The 20,508-nt window shown below is 39.7% G+C and overlaps 1 protein-coding gene across 5 annotated transcripts in view; it reads left to right on the forward strand.

Annotated features, from left to right (window-relative positions):
* Positions 1-538: 538 nt before the first annotated feature.
* atp11c (ATPase phospholipid transporting 11C) overlaps positions 539-20,508 on the forward strand; it is a 77,250-nt gene continuing 57,280 nt past the window's right edge. For all 5 annotated transcript variants that reach the window (XM_036131737.1, XM_036131738.1, XM_036131740.1 and 2 more), the window contains exon 1: positions 539-1,155. In XM_036131737.1, coding sequence (XP_035987630.1) covers positions 1,129-1,155 — 27 coding nt within the window. In that variant the 5' untranslated portion in view covers positions 539-1,128. The remainder of the gene's footprint in view (positions 1,156-20,508) is intronic.

Here is a 20,508-nt window from a genome sequence, read left to right on the forward strand (position 1 = left end):
CATTAATAAAATCTATTTTCAGCACATTGAATTGTGTTGTTGCTGAAATAAACTTGCTTTGGCTTCTTTATTTGCCCAAATTAAACAAGTAAACAAACAAATAAGCAAAACAAAACAAAACAAAAAACAAGACAAAAAAATAAAAATAAAAAATTGCCCAAGTCTATTCGAAATAGATGTGGCCTCCTAAATTAAATACTGCTTTGTGCCTGAGACAACTCCACATCTGCCTAGAACAGGCATCATCAACCTTTTTCAAACCAGAGCTACTTCATTGGTGCTGTCATACAGAGCTCACCTTAACTTCACGTAATATAATCACGTTTTAATGCTTTTAAAGCTACACAAATACAAGTATGATTAAAAAGGAAGAGCAACTGAATAAAATAGCGTTTTAAATAAAAGCTCACTTGAGGGTTTTGCTATTTTTTCGACAGGCTTGAGGGCACCACGGTCCTTGGGCGGCTGCCTGCTGCCCGCGGACACCACGGAAATCCTGCTTGTAAACCACATTACCCCTAATGCATTGCGAGCTTTAGTCACCGCACCTTAGCCGGGTGGAGCTTGCGAACGAGGGGAACGTCCGCGGGTTGCCGCTGCCTGGAGTGGAAATTGTTTGACAGGAGAAGGAGGGGAAGACCTGCGCTCTCAGGGACCGACGCGACAACTTAGTTGCTTTTAACGCCGCGTCGTCGGAAAGCTTTCGAGTCGGCAGCAGAGGCCAAACACCGGGAGCGACAAATGATTTGTCGGAGTCGAAGCAGCAACAGGGCACGGAGCGAAATGTCAGCGAGCGTCTCAGCCCCGAGCCACGGAGAGCGCGACTAGTAAACGCCGCAACGCGGAAAAAACGTTCAGCGCGGCGGGGGAGAATGCGAATGGTGCGAAGATACCGAAGCCAAACAAAATGGAAACCATGTAGCATCGCTCCAGCGGTCCACATAGCTAGAACTAACGTTAGAGTAGAGAGTAGATAGCCAAAGGAGGAGCTAGCGCGCCAACTAACACACACATACATGTAAAGTTATCCCCCGGAGGAGCCCAAGCGGAGCCCAGGCAGGAGGCGTCTGTTGAATCAGAGGAGTTTATCAGTGCGGAGAGAAAAAAAGAAAGAGGACAGAGCAGAGGATGCTTCGGAGGACACTGAACCGTTGGGTAGGTTTGATCGGCATCGTTATCACACACACACACACACACACACACACACACACACACACACACACACACACACACACACATTATCAGCTTATGACACCCAGCTGCCTGACATTTTATCTGCCGGCACATGATGATGATGATGATGATGATGATGATGGGGAGGGGGGGACCAGGAAGCTGTGACTGGACCCCCCTGTTGTTAAAGCCACCAGAAAGGCGCATGAAAAACTGCTAACTGCTTATTTAGCGACAGCAAACAGTTCCTGTTACTGTTTCTTGGCGGTTAACATGGCAGCTTTTATGTAATTGTTACCCCCCCCCCCCCCCCCTTCCCCAGCCCCCCCTTCTCCAAACTATCTGCTGGGGGATTTTACGACACATGCATGCGGATGTTAGCTGAAGAAGTCTGCGCGTCCAGCAGGTCACTTGTGGCCATTTGCTCCGGCGCCATGTGCGTCTGCTCCATGTTTAACCTCCTGAAGGGGCTCATTAGGCTGAGGTCCCAACCCTGAAAAAGTTTCTGTGTCAAAGGCTTACATTTACTTTTACTCTGGAGGATTTGATTGTCCTCCGAGGTCCCGAAGCAGTGGACATCAGCACCGAATGGCTTACAGGCGCATTTAATGCAGCCTGGAGCTGCATGACATGGTTAGGCTTCTTTCCCTTGATAGGCGCATATAGATAACCTACAATGCTCTCTTAAAAGGTTTAATTATTTCAGTAATTCTATACAAAAAAAGTGAAAGTTGTTGCAAATCAATTACACACTCTAAGAATGTGTATCAAGGCTGTATTTCTGGTAGTTTTGACTATATATTGATTAAAGTTTTCAATATTACAGAATGAATGTTAACATGTTTTTGTAACGCCCAGACATGTGATGTGGGAAAAACTGCCGATAAGATGGTTTTCCAGCTGGCTGTCCCTCCATAAGGGAGATGAGCCACAAAAGGTCATTGCTGCTCCTGGGCATTTACAAGGAAAGTTTAGTGGAAGGAAAAATTACAGTAAAATAAAAACAAAAGGTGAGGAATTTACAGGAATGATTATAGCTTGAGAGGATTGTGAAGCTGAACGTTATTCAAGAGTTTGGGGGGGATGATTTTAAATGGCGTGACCTGTAGCAGGAGTCAGCTTCTTTCCCTAGATAGGCACATATAGATAACCTACAATGCTCTCTAAAAAGGTTTAATTATTTCAGTAATTCTATACAAAAAAAGTGAAATTTGTTGCAAATCAATTACACACTCTAAGAATGTGCATCAAGGCTGTATTTCTGGTAGTTTTGACTATATATTGATTAAAGTTTTCAATATTACAGAATGAATGTTAACATGTTTTTGTAACGCCCAGACATGTGATGTGGGGAAAAACTGCTGATAAGATGTTTATCCAGCTGGCTGTCCCTCCATAAGGGAGATAAGCCACAAAAGGTCATTGCTGCTCCTGGGCATTTACAAGGAAAGTTTAGTGGAAGGAAAAATTGCAGTAAAAGAAGATACACAACGCACAGGTGAAAGGCATGTGCTACGACGTTCTCATTCCTGGTGCCGCCTCTCAATCAGAGAAGTCACGAGTTTCTTACACAAGCTGCTGAGAAAAGTCGCCGGACTGAATCTTTCTAACCACAATACAGGCTTGAAAAATTTAATTCCGGCTATAATATGTATCACATATTCGTGACTTTTTTAATTGAATCACAGAAATATATTAACTTTGCAAACATTGATATTTATTCTAGTGCACCTGTCCATTTTTCCACCCTGAAGGTTATTTTGAAGGGTTTTGCATTCCTAGTATATTGATCCAGTGTGATGGACCCTTTGTACTCATGTCTTTTACATTTTTGTATATATTAAAATCCTATATGATGTGTCTATATTTAGGGTTATTTCTATACAAGTCAAAAGCATTTTTTTTGTGGCAGTTATCAATATTGTATATAAATTAAGATAGATTTTTTTTGAGAAATGATTGAAGTTGTCCCTGACAGAGGCATTTTTTGCATCAACATAATTTAATTTGTATTAGTTTTGATGAAATACCCATTAGTATGAACCCACATTTTCCTTCCATCGTCATGTGTTTCTCACCACTCCGCATGAGTCTCTTGGAAACCTCGGTAACTTAAATATTCCTGCACAAATTCACAGGGAAAGCTGAGGACGTGGAAAAGCGGGGCCTGTTTTGGATGTAGTTTGGTACACCACTGATGCGCATGTAAATGAATATGCAAAGAGCTGACGCTCCTAGCAAGACGCTACAGAACAAATGTAATGGCATCGCAGGTAGAGTGTAGAGTTATAAAGCAGTTGTCAAAGTGTCTGACAGGTTTGCATGAGGGCGGGTTGGTCACATTGTGCAAATTCACACCATGGGATGCATACAAATGCGAGAGCGGCCTGATGCAGAAACCAGTGGCTACAGAACAGCACCCACACGTCTCATCACACTGCATCGTGTTTTAAAAAGTCCACACCTGTGTCTGGAAGGCAGGTAAAACTTTTCTGGGGCTCTGTTGACCTACACTAACAGACCTCCGCTTTTTGCCTCTTGCAAATAAAATAATTTCCATACCACTCTGCATAGATGCACTATTTGCTTAGGCTTTTGCCACCGAGTATAGATACTAAAATCCCTGGTGTGTCATTTAGTAAAAGAAAGCAATACCCTGTTTAAATTAATCTATTCACAGATTTCACATTTTACTCTTGTACTTGATGTTGAATTTAAATATTTTAAAATCTGGCAGACACTGGGTCATTTATACATTAATGGCCTAGAATTGACAGACAGTGACCAACAGTGTCTCTTTCACCATACTTTCATTGTAAAAAATCATTGCAAAAGTTGGGGAATTTTTAGTTTTTTTTTTTTTTTGGGAAAGCTCATTTGTAACATTACATCCACTTAAAAAAAAAAGACTATTTTAGGTTTATAGTGGCTCTTTCCTGATGTGTTTTCTACGTGGCAGGAAGAGAAACAGAATGTGGCAAAAACAAAAATGAAACAAAAAGAACAACTCAAATGTGAACTAAGGTTTTCATTTGGAGCCAAAATCAAAATTAAATAAAAATCTGATCAATTGCACATCCCTTTACAGAGGATGTTCTTGCTTTTACTATAGATATATAGATAAATAAACCTCTTGCTGTGAACCTGTGCCTGAAAAGAGCCAGTAGAGCCATACACTCCACATTAGGCTACCTAAACTTAAACAAATGACTTGAGTAACCTTAGAAGAAGCCAGTAATTGAACCAATCATTAACAGCTGGAGGACTCCATTAAAGCATCAGCTTTTCAGCACTATTTCTGCAGTCCTTGCACTGCCCACAGATCCTTCTCTGCTGTAGTTCACTGGCTGTGGAGGACGTTCCTATGCGATGGACATAATCACGACGTCCCAGTCACAGATTGCACGGCAGTGTTAACCAGTCAGGCTGTACGATTTAACCAAAAATCAATTTATATTTCAACCATAACTGCGATTTAATTTGGACGTTTCTCTGCATTGACCACAAGCAACAGAAATGGCCTGTAGATAAATATGTTTGTAAACAAGGACTATTTAAAATCAGAATTAGGGATGTCATAAACCATTATTTTAGTAATCGCTTATTCTATCGATTATCCTGATGATTAATCGCTAAAAATTGACACATGCTGCAGATTTTTCACACAATTATTTAAGCTTATTTTATGAGTTATAGAAATAATTGGAAGAAATGCTAATTAACAAGTAATTAAATTATTTTTTTGAATAACAAGGATAAATCTGCAACTGAAACTGATCACAGACATTATTACTATTCTCTAAAGGTTAATAGTGGCATAGTGGAAAAAGAGATTATTTCTTTTGTGAAATTGTTTGCTTTGAGTAGTTTATTATGGGCTCTTAATTACTTCTTTCTTGCTTGAACTAACAATTTCCTGTACACAAAATGTTAATTAACAAAAAAAAAGTGATTTATACCACCAATATATGTACAATCAGTGGTTTAATTGCACCCCAGTCCCTTTCTGCTGCTTTAAAGCTCTGTTCATTAAAACAAGTTGATATTCAACAATAAAATTACATTTACAGTTAAATTTCAGGAGGCAATATAACTCCTCCTTAAAGTAGGGCAACCATCTGCAAAGCCAGGGTTTATACACGCTAAACCTCCTTTACTGCCACTTTATCATTCACTAATGCACCAGTTACTTGTTGTCAACGGTGGGCTGAATCCCCTGCACGCTGTGTGAGCAGTATAGATACCGACAGTGAAGAAAGCGAGGCAATATAATAATTATAGTGCCTGACCCTCCTCCTAGCGCCACTCTGAGTGTTGCCAGGTCAGCTGATTCTCCTGCTTCTGAAGAGGATTGCTCCTGTAATTTCTCCTCAGCGTGAGCCGTAAATAATATTTTGTGCAGAGCAGCCAGCAGGACTGTCACGGATGCACACTGCACTGTTATCTCAGGCTCTGGCTCTGTTGCCTCCTGATTCCCAGCACCCCCCCCCCCCCCCCCTTGCCCACAGGAGGTATGCAAGCATCAACAAGAGGTAGAAAAGATCCAGAGTGACTGCTCCAACCGAACGAAAACGGAGGAAGCTTTTTGTGTCCTGCTCGACTGTCTTCATGAAACATGGTTGAGGGAATGTGTGGTGCAAGGCTCTCTGAGAGGAAAGGGGGGGGGGCGGGGGGGCTCCAGCGGTTGTAATGCTCTTCACAGGAATGCAAAAAAGAACCATAGTTAGCCTTTGATGTTCATTCAAGGCCTTGAAGGCGGCAGTGTGATCTGTGAGAGGTGGAGCCTGGTGGAAATGTGGTAGTATTCTTTGTGGGATCCCCTGCTGCACAGGCACATAAAAAAAACGTTTTTCTTTTTTTTTTTACCCTTAGTAACTATTAAATCTCCTCCTACTCACTGGTTCTTTAAAATTATGCATGAAGTTTCTGTTTTATGTTTCAACTTTAGCGCATAAGAGCATATTGTACTCTTCGCTCAGTGATGAAGTTTGCCTTGGCTTCTTTGAAGTAAAGAAACCTTCCTTAAGTGCCTTCATCTTGTGCACAATGTCAGGAAATTCTCAGACATAAACACGATTGCCTTTTGTGTTAGATTAAAAAAAAAATGAAAGAACTCTCCTAAAAAAAAAAAGTTTGAGTTATTTGTTTAAGTCTAAAATACCTATCATTGCCTACTTCTAACATTTCACCTGGGAAAATGCATTTTTCATGGTCTTCTTATATGTTGGATATTCTCTGTTTCTTAACATTTTCTCTCAGGAACATTTGGAGTACGTTTTTGTTCTAAACTTGCAACTTTTGTCGGTGTGCAAGCAGTAATATCACTACTCACTAACTTGGGTTAATGATGAACAACGTCAACAAGAAAAGGAGCTACAGGTTACAGGATAGAGGTGATTTTTGCATCCAGCACACAATGAAAGGACTGCAGGATTATAAACGTTTCTGCTTTGAAGCAAATTTTCTTATTTTGCAAAACTGAAAACAAAGTACTTCAAAGAACAGGATGATTGTTGATGCATCCACTGCATTTTCAGATTGGATGGATTTAGTGAACAATAAAACCAAAATGTTAAATTCTCAGATTTTAATTTATGATTACATGTCAGAGCTGGTGAAGGGAAAATTGGCCAATTTAGATTTCTGGCTGATATCTGCATGTTTCACAACTTAAAGCAGGATCTTGGCCCCAACTCTGAGAACTGTTGGTCAATAGAATGCTTCTTATAATTCTGTCTCTTAAATCCCGACTATAATCCCAACTTCCGCTTTGCCGGTACCAGGTACTTGAAGCGCGGCGTGGGCCATTATTAGATTCTTATAGGATGATAACCTTCAGTGGGAACGGTACTAAAATTTCAAAGTTGATACTAAGAAAATTTTTTGAAGGCACATGGGTATTTTTGGTTAAGAGCAAAAAAAAAGTTAGAGGACAATTTAACCCTCATTTAGAAAAATACATCACTTAAATGTCCCTGTTTTGGTAAAACAGTAGATAAGATAACACTAATAGTATAAGTAATATGCTTAGTGGAAGTATGTAACTTTAATTTAGTCATGCAGTTGTTTTACTTTGTTAGAATTGCTCATCTTAGCATGGCACCGTGTGCTTCCATTTGTCTGCAAATCAATTTGCTGATGTTACAAGTAATTTTTTTTAACTCAGGGACATATAAAGGTTCAATGCATACAAAAAAAATGTTTCAAAACAGACTTGGATCTGGTGCATAAAAACACGTTTTTACAGCATAAACAAGGATCTGGTCCATGCAAATATATTCAGCAGCCGCGGCACAACGTCTGTCTTTCTGGTTATTTTGCATATTTACTTTAGTGATCAGTTCCACCAGCAGGTTAGCTTGTTTCAGGTTCCTCCTTTTTTCTGCTCCAATTGTGCCTTCACAACTAAAGGTAGAAGTAATGGAGGGGGGAGCAGTGGTTTGATTTGTTGCTTCACTATTCATTAACCAAGGGGCTGATTAATGTTTTCCTGCCTTGACTCGTACCACAGAAAGAAGTGGAAGTGCATCTCGACGGGGGAGTTCAGATCGACATAATTGGGCTGTCCTTGAAGCTAATATTTAAACAGATAGCATTGGCTTATGTTGTCTGGGAGATTTACTACTTCACTGTTACAGATTCAGGAGCTTTATTGAACTTTTTGTTCTCAAACATCCGTCTCGCAGCATTGGCGAAGCATGTGGCACCGTTCAGCATTTTGTTTTTTTGTCCTTCGTTTGCCTTTTGGGAAAAGTTTCTCTGAACAACACTTTTGTGTTCGTCGTGTCAATAAAGAGGGTCGCGTATATTTTAATGGCTGTACTCGACAGGCAGAGATGCTGAGTGTCTCTGTTATCGCAGCGCTGCGGTGGGAAGAAGTGGGACAGTATGGGCAATTAATTTATATTGATTTTGATGCAAATGAGTAACTTTGATTAATGCATTTTTTAAAATGTCGATTATATCGAGATATTGAATATTTTGACAGCACTAGGGGAAACACCACAGGATTACAGCATTTACACAACTTTACAAAAATGGTAACATGATCAAATGGGTTTAGTTTAAAACACGCAACATTAGTATGACCTTTATCATTACAGTTCAACATAAATAGTTGCACAACGTTTTCAGATTATTTTCTTGTTTTTCTCTTTTTATACATAGACACACAATTGAGTACTTAAGTAAACTTGCTTATTGTTCAAAATATTCTCCCTTTTCTTGTTCTAACCTTTATAGAGTAACAGAGAGACGTAAAACAAGCTATTATTAGCCGGTTAATTAGTTGGGCTACATGCTAAGGCAGGTGGCTTCCCTGCTTTACAGAAATTCCTCTTTCAGTATGCCAACTGTGCTTTCAAAAAACACTTCGGTGGGTGGTGCTCTTTCAGAATCAATGCAAAAACTTTGCAAACAGCCAAATTAATGTTGGTTACAAGCAAGTGAACGTGTAGGAGTTGCTTGCTGGGCATAAACACTGGAGAATTCGATACTTAAATCACGAAGTTTAATTGGTTTGAGTCTAGTTTTGTAGGGCTGTTGGTTCTGGGCCACTTCATCTTCCTGAGTTAATTTTTACATCAACCTGAAAGCTATATTTATCGATGCCTAACTGCAGTTATACTGCCTCTACTTGACTGAGGCCCTTATTTATCACAAACGTGTAAAGTTTTGCACGTATTTGAAAGCTTCATCGCCACGCTAGGGCGTGTTGTAGGTCAGGAAGGGGGATCGCATACGGCCTGAGATGAGGACACAAGCTCCTGGACTTGTACACAGTTAGATTAGGACCGTAATTCCATACAAGTGCATGTCTTATTGTGTATAGGTTTTTGCAATTTACCCATAGTAAACACTACAATAAACATAACAGCCACAATGTTAAAGGTACCTGCTTAATGTTGTGTAGTTGATTTTATTGACGCAATATGACAGCAAAGCTTGCCAAAGGATAACCACTCCGCTTGCTCTAAAATTCTTTCAGCCCTCACCGCCTCTCTCCCTGCAGCATATCACTCTCCTCTCACTCACAGCACAGTTTCATATCATCTTTCTCCTGTGCTGGTTAGAAAACCCAGTGAGCTGAAGGATCGTTCTCATTCTACTATGACATTTTTGAAAACCGAACAACTTTGATGGCACGGGGTTCCTAAGACACATCCAAAAATAAGTTGTTTGTTTTGACAAATCTTTGCTGCTTTCCTCTGATCTGAGTTGCCAGAAAAGCAGTGGGGGTACGGCGGTTTGCATTTTTTACTGTCTGGCCTGCTGGGCGGCACCTAGCTGCGAGGTGCACATGTGAACAAACTTTCTCAGAGTGATCCGTTTTTATGCAAACAACCAAAACCACAGAAGCCAATGATGATTATTTTTAATGAAAGCTTATAGGCACCATTCAGTTCATTACGTCACACTAAATTCTGAGAGTTTTGGACGCGAAAAAAAGGAAACTATAAGCTTTTATTGGTTGTTCAACAAAACTAAAGTTGAACCCATCAGAGCAGGATCTGATAGAGCAGATGTCAAGGACTGATAGTAGGCGGAATAAAAATACTTAGAATGCTTCAATGCTATTTTCGAAACTAAATTAGTAATATTTTGTGCATTTTTTTTTGGCATACACCAAGTTTTGGCATTTGTGTAGCCAGTGTAACCAGTAAGAGTATTTCCTACTAAGAATGCCTCTCTCTCTCTTTGTGTACATGATATGTACACAAAACATCAAAGGAGCTACGAGAAAGAAGAAATTAACCAAAACAATGACATTTCAAACACTAGGTGTCAATATCACATATTGATCCATTAAAGCAATCTAACTGCTTTTATTTATACAAACAACCATTATTTCGGTTGCTTCTAAAATTATTTATATGGTAATTCATCATTGCACTTGTAATATCTATAATGTATAAACTTGTTATACATTATAGATATAATGTATAATATAGCACTGTTATCTAAACATGGAGAAAAGGTGGAACTGGCTAATCAAAATTAAATTACTCCAACAGAGCATCGATGCCTAATCTGGTAGGTCGCATGCCTCACTTGCCTTGCGTTTATTATGAAATGGGAAGAAAGAGACCAGAGAGACGATTGTGTGTGCCTGTGTAGCAAAAACTGCTACTGACATAAAACTAAAAGTATGAATTAAAAGGCCACATTTCATAGTCTTTGGATGGACCGGAGGAACATTTTGGAGGTTGTGCATAGTTTTCTACCTGCCGTAAAACTAACCCACGTTTCAGATCAAACAACCTTGGTGGTGGTAGTGTGATTATCTGGGGCTGGAACCACGAGGTCTGTTCTAAACTCGAAAATCTGGAGCAATGTTAGGCCATCCGTTCCTGACCTTAATCCCAAGCAAATCCACGTCTGAATGGCCTTTCTTTTCTTAAAAGAGGACCGATATGGGGTGGCCGTGTCAAACCTTGGACCCTAATCCGATTGAGATTCTGTGGTGTAAAACAGAACAGGCTGTTTTTTGCAAAAGACAAACAACAATAAAAACCCTCCATTGTAGCTAAAACAAAGCTGGGAGACAGATATGTCTCCTAGAAATCATAACAGTTATCTCCATGGTCAAAGCGACCTGAAGGAAGCATATTGTCTACGAAACAGTATCAGCCTTGTGCTGGATAAAAGACATCACTTCTTTTCTCCCACAGAACACATTGTAGTTTCTTTGTGAGCAACAAAGCGTGCTTGGAAAGTAGAGCTATTTGATTCATCCGGCCTGTTTGATCAGAAAAGATTTTTATCGATCACAGCCATGCACAGTTTAGCCGCCATCACTCTTACAGCCGTGAACTCGCTGCTGGCGACCAGAATTGCTTACTCTGGTTTCTTTCTTTCCTTCTTTCTTCCTCTCCTCTCCATTCTCCGTCTGGCCTCTTGCACCCTGTCCAATAACGGAAATGCGGCCAAAGGAGCTCATCTGCAACACGCAGCAGGATAATAAATATATTTAGTGTGGGGAGGAAGGCGGTGTGAAGTAAAAGCCGGATGAAATATGGTGGAGGAGACTGCAAAGCCCTGCGTGACTCACTTAGGAGCAAGAGGAAAGCCAGAGTCGGGGGTACACCTTAGCCTTTTTGCACCTTCTTCTGTCACTTTTTCTGCCTAAGGGACAGGCTTTTTCAGACCCCTCGGTGGAGTGGGGGCAGACCCAAAGATAGCTAGCTTTTTATGGGAATTTCTACTTCCTTCCAAAAGCCAGCTTGAACTCTGTTTGTACCACTAAATAATTCAGATGGCCTCATTTATTTTGAATACCCCTCACATTGCTCCGCCTTTTTTTCGTCAATCTGTGTGTTTTCGTCAGACTCGTAGCGCTCAGAACTCCTCCTCGTCGTCCAGATAGGTATAAACATATCCCTCTTAATGTCCCTCTTGCAGGCTTCCCGCCTTGGGATTGCTCCGAGTGTTCGCAGTGAGATGTGGAGAGAATTCTGAGCTGTGTGGGCTTGGGCTGCGTGCAGTGGTTTCTCTCTCCGTCTCAGCATGTTGCAATGGGGAGAGACAACATCTGGGACGTTTCATAATTCTAGGAAGTAAACAGTCTAGTGGTGAGAGGTCCCCTGGATTTAAGGAGGAGGAACACTATTACGAAACCACCCAGGTTAACCTGTATTTTAACTACGTTTGTCTCAGCAAGATTCTCCCAGCCAATCACGTACTGTTGCTCAGTCACACCGTTTTCTGTCTTTATTGGCATAGTTCGTGGGAAGTGAATGCTTGTTGGGAAAGACAGAATCAAACATGTCCATCTTGGCAGTTAAAGGCGGAAAAAAGAAAAGCCACATTGCTTTTTGTCTTTAGTCGCGTTGCCCTCCAAAGTGGTATCCATGGATAATTAATTGAATAGCAATTACAGCTACTGTAGCACGGTCCGTTATCAAAGATAATGTCATCAGTAGGGCTGTAGCTGAGATGGAGATTTTTAAAGCGCGTCAGCAGTGGGATGCGCTTGTGACTGCCTTCTCGTTGCTAGCGCATGGCTTCGTGCCAACGGCCGGTGGGAGGAGAAAACTGTTGTAGTGTGTGCAGTTTAGTTAAGTTTCAGCCCAGGCTCCACATGAGAGCAGTGGCCAGATCAGGCACCTCCGTCTAAGTGGCCGAGTTTGTTGCACACACGTTCAGACGGAGTGAAGAAGCTGTGTGCACTTGGCTGGAAAAAAGCTTACACCATTTCAGATTACACAGCGTTAAACTCTCTTCAATTATAGATGAGTTTTACTAGGGTGCAGCATAAAATTGTCAGATTATTTTTTTTACTACCTTAAAACAACATGTGGAGGTTCTGGAAAATAGCCTTTGCAAGCTACTGTATGTATCCAGGACCTTTTGGAACAATGAAGTTGTCTGTAAACACAGTTCACTCCACATAGGTAAAGGTCAGCTACCACTATGAAGGTAAACCAAGGTTTTAAATTAGCCTTTTTAAAACCACAGTCATTTTCCATCATGCTCTTTCTTCAGTTTGTCTGTTTAATAAGATGGCAGAGTAACCCGAATGTTTTCCAACTGTATTGAGCATGCAGTAAAACAGCCCTCTCCCACATTTTACCACACACTGCCAGTCAGCTGGCTGAAAGATACATTTCCCCTGACTAACAACAAGACAAAGAACTCTGAGAACCTCATGCAAGATATTTAAAATGTAATCCTCCAAAGCATAATTAAAAATGGGCTTTTAAAAAACAAACTTAGTGCTTTGCTGTCAATTGAATTTATTTTTTAATGTTTTATTATGTTTTAAACAATAACAAAACCCAATAAACAAAACAATAATTATTTTTTTTCAATTATTTTGCCACATTTACTTCCCCAATGACTTTTGTTGAAACCACTGGATTTTGTTTGATATCTGGATGTGAATATTCAGACCCTTCTTGGATGTCTTAGTGACATCAAATCGTGGATTGACCTTAATATTTAGAATTTTAATGAACATAAAACTGAAAGGATTAAATTCAGTCTGATTCTACACCAGTTCCCTCTGTGATGAGCTCTGCACCCCGATCCCTCATTTAAAGTCTGTTGTCTCCAATTTACGTGTTAAAGCAGATGCTGCCCTTAGGTTTAATGACCACAATAACTCTATGGTAAAATCATAAATTTTCCCCATGTTAGACGTTTCTATAAAAATAATCCTCTCCTTTCTAGGTGTAACTTGGAATCAGAAATCTGTGCTGTTATAACTTCCCACTTGGATTATTGCTATTCTCTTTTTACAGGAGGTCCCTCTGTCACACTTTTAATCCAAAACATGACTTTTCATAACTGTTAAAAAGAAACATGAGCGCATCACAGCAGTATTGGCCTATTTGCACGGGTTGCCCATTTATTTCAGGATCAATTTTAAAGTTCTTCTGTATGTTTTTAAGTCTCTAGACTTACTCTAGACTCTTTACCACCATATTTGTCCAACCCGCTGCACCCCATCTCGTTTCCTCAGGTCCACTAACCAGGTGCTGCTGGTGGTTCCTACATTTTCCCAGAGGAAATTGAAAGGTGATTGACGTTTTCCATTGTGACCCCAAAGCTCTGGAACAAAATGCCTCTCCACATAATATAAGCTCCCTCAGTTGAAGTTTAAAAAAAAAAAAAAATCTCACTTGAAAACACACTTTCTCTCTGGCTCTTAAGTCACTGTAAATCTGCTGTTACCGGTACTTTTTAAACGTCTGATTTTGTTGTGCTTTGTCAGTGTTTATGGGGTTATAATTGTTTTTATCTCTGTGTAGTGCTATATTGATAAATATTGTATGGTAATATTGGTTTTCCCTACCAAACTGTCCTTTTCAGCCTTTAGCATTTCATCCAGACAGATAAAACAGTGCCAGAGAGACTGTATTGGTTGCTGCAGCTTCCAGTCTTTGCCTTGCATTTTGCTGTTTTCATTGAATGACATTTCTTAAATAGTTAATATATTACTATGAAAGTCTTAAAATTACATTTCATTTGATACACTTTGGTGAAAGAAAAATGTTTAAATTGTGGAATAGGCTTGAGGAAAATAAAATAACTGAAATAAAAAAAGCAAACAAACATTATTTTGTTCCTTAGTCCAATAAATGCCAGTGGTTCACCTACCATTCAACAAGGGGGGAGCCCCTCCAACAAAATGTCTGTGCATGTTCACGGTTAATTCTATTAAAATTAGCCTTTCTAAATAACACCAGATCGCATCCTGGGCTATTTCTGTCTCTAGGCTTGCTCATAATAAGTGGACATGAGTCCGCGTGCAGAGCTCAACTTTACGAGTGTGATGTCACTAATAACTGCTTGGCAGGAGGAAGTCTCAAAGGCAACTGCAACTCACAAGCTCCTGCAGTCTCTCTGCGCCACAGACTGACAGGTGTGTGGTGGGGGCCTGCTGTGGGAAATGTAGGAATTTGTCTCAAGAAATAGCCAAGGAGTGCGCTCAACTATGAAGTTTAAAATGTCCTCGGAGAGTCTGTGCAGTACAAACAGGTGTGCAGCCGCCTTTAGGTTTCTCCTAAGCTGAGTCGTCGCTCCTTCACTTTCCGCTCAGAGTCACCTGCGTTCACACGCAGGTAAACTCACAGTCCTGCCAGGAGAGAGAGCGCTCTGAGTCACGACATGTTTTTACCTGCCTTGGTAAAACGGACCCAGTTGCTGAGGATGGCTGCACTAAAGATTCCCATGGAGTTGGGAGCACTGAGCGTCTACTGGCCGTGAAGATGTCAACGTAGTCTGTTCTGATGGGGGAGCATGGGTGTTTAAAGAGAAACGCTTAAAATGACCAAGAATTATCCCCAACAGAGTTAGTATCACTTGTGTCGCAACCTCGGGATCCAAAGGGATAAATGTGTCCTTTTTCTGTTGTGTTACAACAGAAAAAGGACACGTTTATTTCATGTGGTGCCCCCATTAGTTCAATATTCAGACACTGTTTGCCTGATACAAATATGAGGATAACGTCTGTTTAAACTCAATTATTATAAACATTAACCTTCAATATAGCATGTTGCCAACAAGTAAATGGCTCTGTGGTCATTTCCAAATGTCCTACAAAAATACAATTTGCTCTGAGTGTCGCATATCACCAAAAGTCTGTTGGAAACAAAAATCCACCTTCCTGGGTCCATCAATGAAATAAGATGTCTTCATTATTCTTGGAAACACATTTCTGTTGGTAGATAGACCCCATGAATGGATCAGAAACCCAAATGTAATACAATAAAAAAAATAAAAAAATAAATACAAAATATTATAAACTCTGCCAGATCTAGATTTTAAAGAGATTTTCATTCAATCAATAAGTAGGAAGGAAGAATGGCAGGTAGCCTTCAGAATATAACCGTGTATAAAGATACATGATAGAGACAGAAACATAAAAAGAGAGACAGAAAGATGGATAAATGAGAGAAAGTTTAAGAGAGACAGACGATGGCTGCTCGCATAAAGCTGTATTCTGTGATATTAATGGAAAGCTAAGTGGAAGAAAGCCCCCACCCAAACTACACTATAATGATAGTACCAGTGTAGCTATTAGTGCAATTGTTTTTAGCAGTGTTTCTCTATTTTCTTTTCTACAGAACAAAATTGTTTCCAGTACGTAACAGATCGCAGACCTTTGTCAACATTTTGTGACTTGCGTCATTACTTCCAATCATGTCTGTTCATCATTTCTGTGGCCAAACAGTGGCCAGTTTAAAGCAAACATAAATTTGTTTAGATTTTATTTTCAAGAGGTTGGATTCTTACAGGCTCGTTCCCACTCATTTTATACAAAACGGACTTTTTGCACTGGTAAAAGCATGAGGTAGTCATTAGACATTAAAAAAGTTCCTATTGATACTAGTTGTTGCAGAAATAACTTGCAGAATATCTGTCTGTGGCTTTTCAAGGAACCCAGTTGATTGAGAAAGCAAGTTGCTGCGTGAAGTCTCGATGAGTTCCCCTCCTCCCCATTGTCAAGGGACATACTCTAATGTAGGCCAGTACCAGCCATTGGTACAGTGCACTTTGTGTTTTGTGCTGCTGTAGGGATGCTAGAAGAACAATGAGCCTTTGCCTATCCACAACAGCTCCTTAGGATCAGCCCTCAGTTCAAGCTGGACCATCGTTCCTCACTGGGGTTATTCATCATTGTGTGCAAGCTATGTGGCGTTTATGCGTTTGTGAATCCAGAATGAAGGTAAACTGTTATGGTATTGTTGTGAATCCCATATTTGGTGTTTTATGGATTCTGTGTCCTTTTTTTTTGTAAAACTTGCTAATATAGTCATGTATCATATGGGCTCTTCAATAGTTATCATCTGTCACTATAATGTGAAGAAATCTTGTTTTATGGAGTGTGTTTAATTATCAAATGCTTTAGAAAGGTTTTAATCTTTAAAGGCGTAATATACCTATATGAAGAGGACTGCTGTAAATGCTGTTTTTATTTTAGTTTTTTAAATGATTAAGGGAAAGAAAGTGTAAATATCTTAAAATGCATACAGTCCACTTCTACTCGCTGTCTTTTGATTGGTTTGATTGAGAGTTTTTCTTCCCGGTATCCAGACAAACTGTATTCAAACATTAGATTTATCTGTACCTGATATGGTTAGTTCAGATTTTAATTGGTTATCACTATACCTGCGCACACACTATTTAGAAAATGGAAGTTACGAATAGCTGTGGCCATGTGTCAAAAGTGAATTAAGTACATTTCTCCTTAACAGCTCCTCTTCAAAAAGGCTGTCAGCATCTTGCGGAACAGATCTGTGAAATTTTGACAAGTTTCAAAAGTGAAAAACAACACTCAGTTAAGTAAAATGGTGTCACAGTATGTACATAAAAACCTAAACCACAATCTAATTGTGACTTTATTAGATAAGCAAATGCTGCGCTTACTGCTGCAAAACAATTTAAAATCAATGTTACAGTTATAATGTTTATAACATTTATTGAGTGTTTTTTACATACATAAACATAATAATAATCTGTGCTTTTTGCACAAAACATGAAACCTTTTTTAGGAGGGAAAATTAACCGAACCAATTTTCACTAGAGCATACAAATGGCAGAGGACAGAACCTGTCTTACAGAACATCTGTGCAGAATATCCACCCGTTCTAAGTGCCTCATGTATCTAATATTGTTATATGACCCAGAAGTGATCATGTTGGGGATGACAAACAAGCGACCGACTCAGTACTACTGTAGCTTAAAATAATGCACCGTTTAATTTGTGTATGAAAATTCCTGTCTGGGGGAGACATGATCTCGTTTTTCTTCATTTCATCTCCATTAAAAATGTTCCTACATTGTATATCCAGCATCATAGATTGACTTTGCCTCGTGAAATGTCCCTTGCGGCTCATGCCACATTTAATAGCAGATAAAGTTGGCCTGTTAGAAATCCATTGAAACTGAGAGCATCATCATAAAAACCTGATGAAATTGATTAGAGGCAGCTGGAGCACATATTGTGTGTCATAAAAAGGTCTTGGTCATTTACGCTCACACAGTCACCTTTTGTCTGGTATCATTTTGGTCCATATTTGCATAAAATGACAGGGCATCGATTCTAAGCTCCTATGGCAACATTGACCTAATAATTAATGACTTTCTCATTGTAGTGTTGTAGGTACATGTGCAGGGAATAAAGAGGGTTTGACAGTACAGACTGTTCTTTGTACTGCTCCCTCACTCCTCATATAATGTTTTAAAGCAGTCTTTTTTTCCTCAGTCGCTTTCTTCAAAGCTAAATGGCACAGCTCCTGTGTTTTCTAGAAGCCTGTTTTCTTTTTTCTGCTTCCTGAAGCTTGGTTTCAAAAACCACAATAGGAGACTGAGATTAAAACCGGGCTCTACTCTATTCTTCTGGGTTTACAAGTTTCAATTTGGTTCAGCACTTTTGCAAGAAAAAGTAGCAAAAATCAATTTTTGGTTGGCCACAAATCTATACGTGTCAGATTAAATAATGCGCTATATACACCACAGTCACACTTGTTGCTACTAACCTTGTTTTCTGTCTGCATGCCCTTGTGTCGCCTCTAAGCCTGAACATGGAAACTGCTACAGCCACATCCATGTAAATCTTCTTTAGCAAATGTTAAACATGCAAATTACAAGATGCATAATAAAATGTCTATGCCATTTCTTTTTACATCATTAAATAAAGACAGATTTGTTGTTTTATGCTTGTGTTAGTCTGTTGGATGAAGACAGGACATGCTGAATTATGGTAGACTGAAGATGACCCGCAGCTCCTGTGGATGATTGCATTTGTTGAGTTGCTGCACTAAGTAGTCTCTGCTGGCCCTTCTGAACGATGTCTGTGTGCGAGGGCACACTCGGGTCCCAAGAAAGGGTGGTTCCTTGGAAAGAGAGGTGATCCTCAGCAGAGATTGTGTTGTTAAGGATGGTGAGGGGAGGCGGTGTGGGTGGTGGTCTCCAAAAGCAAATGGCAATGGGCTGTACTTAAACATTCAGTCATTCACTCATTCACGCAAACATTAGGTGCATGAAAGGTGCGTGGTTAGAATAAAAAGCCCAGTGGAAGGTGTGCATATTGAGCCGCTAAATTGTGTCGGGATGGAAATGAATTGGATTGAATGCATCAAGATTTAAAAGGGATAAGTATGAAGAGCTAAAAATGACCTAGCAGTTAAACAGTGGCATGTTTTTACTTTTATTAGTACCATCTGGTTGTTATTGACTGTTTTGATTATACTAATAATAAAAAATGTAAATGTTTATATATGACCTTTTTTTAATATGTTGCTGCAATCTATTATAAGACACGATGAAAGATAAACCAGTGAGTTTCGGATGCATTAGCAGTTCAAACTGAAAACATGTCAATGAATTTATTGACTTATTAATCAGTTACGCAAGTTATGGGTTATTAAACAGTAAGAGAGCTTTAATATTTTCCCCTGGTTTGTTGGTTGAGTAATGGATGAATGGGTATTGTGAGGTGGGGGTTGGGGTGGGGGAAAGCGAACTGTCACTGAACAGGGAGATGGAGTGACAGGACGCAGTGTCATCAGACCAGAGTCCTCACCAGGACTTTGGCAGTAGCTCAGTGCAGCTTTGCATTCTCCCAGCTCTCTCTGGATCATTGTTCCTCCTTCCCTTTGCCCTGTGCTCATTTCACAATGTGTTCATAATTCAATTTAGAGCATAACTCAATGTAAAGTTTCAGCCTCAAGTCAATTCTCTAATGCACCATTTTTTCTGGCTCATGTTTGCGTTATTGATCTATGCTGATGCTGTTTCATTAAGAATGAATCTACAGTCTGATATTGACACACTGACAGCTGACTCTTTTTCCTACTTGCTAATGTCATTGGCTTCGAGTGGCTCTGTTTGACCTTTGACGATGAGGCAAATATAATGAAAGCAGTGCTGTTTTTTCCCCCTACATTAGCATTTTATGCCTGATTTCCAGCTTCCAAGTGCTCACATGTGCATTTCAATCACGTATTTTCTTAAGAATGAAGTGGGCCCTGTAATCTGACCTTCCTTGTGTTTTACATTGAATTCAGTCTGTTCAAAGGTTCTTCTCTTATGCTAGCAGCCTATTGCAACAAGTACTTCCTCCTTTGCAATAGGTTGCTACCAAAATCTTTTTTAAACCTTTTTTTCCTGTATGAGAATGGGGGGTTGATTTTTTTTTTTTTTTGCAGGTTGTTGTACATCTTTGGAGCCGCAATGCTGACCTAATCCACTTTAAAAAGCTGTCGCTGTACTTGAACGACTATTAACATCAGAGCAAGAGTACATTAGCATGGCTGTAGCACATAATTGGTCTTTAGAGTTGTGTTGGGGATTAATTAGAACTTGTAAAGGCAAGTCAATAACCATTTTTGATTTCTTGACCTGTAAGCCTGAAATACAGTCCAGACTTCTTCACTTGTACTTTGACTTGAGGCTTAAATTTGCCAATTTTACCTTTTCGTTTGAGTTTTGTTCATATCACACTGAATGATGCCTGGTTTCTCATTTATACCTATTTATTTAAAAATAGGGTTGCACAATAAATCGTTTCACGTCTCCTTTTCTCACATTTCCTCCCCTCTTTTCTGGTAACCAGGTCCATCTTGTCCTGTTGAAGGTACTTCAGTGCCCTTAGTTTGATGGTCATTTGGACATTCACACCTAAGTGTGGACATGGCTGCGTTTTACATAACCATGTTGGCTCCATTCTCTAGCCGGTTTTAGCACAAGATGGGAAATGTTTCAGAATGCGCATTAATGATTTGGGCTTATTTATCTTGTTTGTACATAATTAAACTTAAGTGACTGTTTTAATGGCAGTGCCGTTATACTGCATACATTATGCTCCCGAGTGTTTCCTTGGTTATC

This window comes from Fundulus heteroclitus, unplaced genomic scaffold, assembly GCF_011125445.2.
Source record: "Fundulus heteroclitus isolate FHET01 unplaced genomic scaffold, MU-UCD_Fhet_4.1 scaffold_456, whole genome shotgun sequence".
Lineage (NCBI taxonomy): Eukaryota > Metazoa > Chordata > Actinopteri > Cyprinodontiformes > Fundulidae > Fundulus > Fundulus heteroclitus.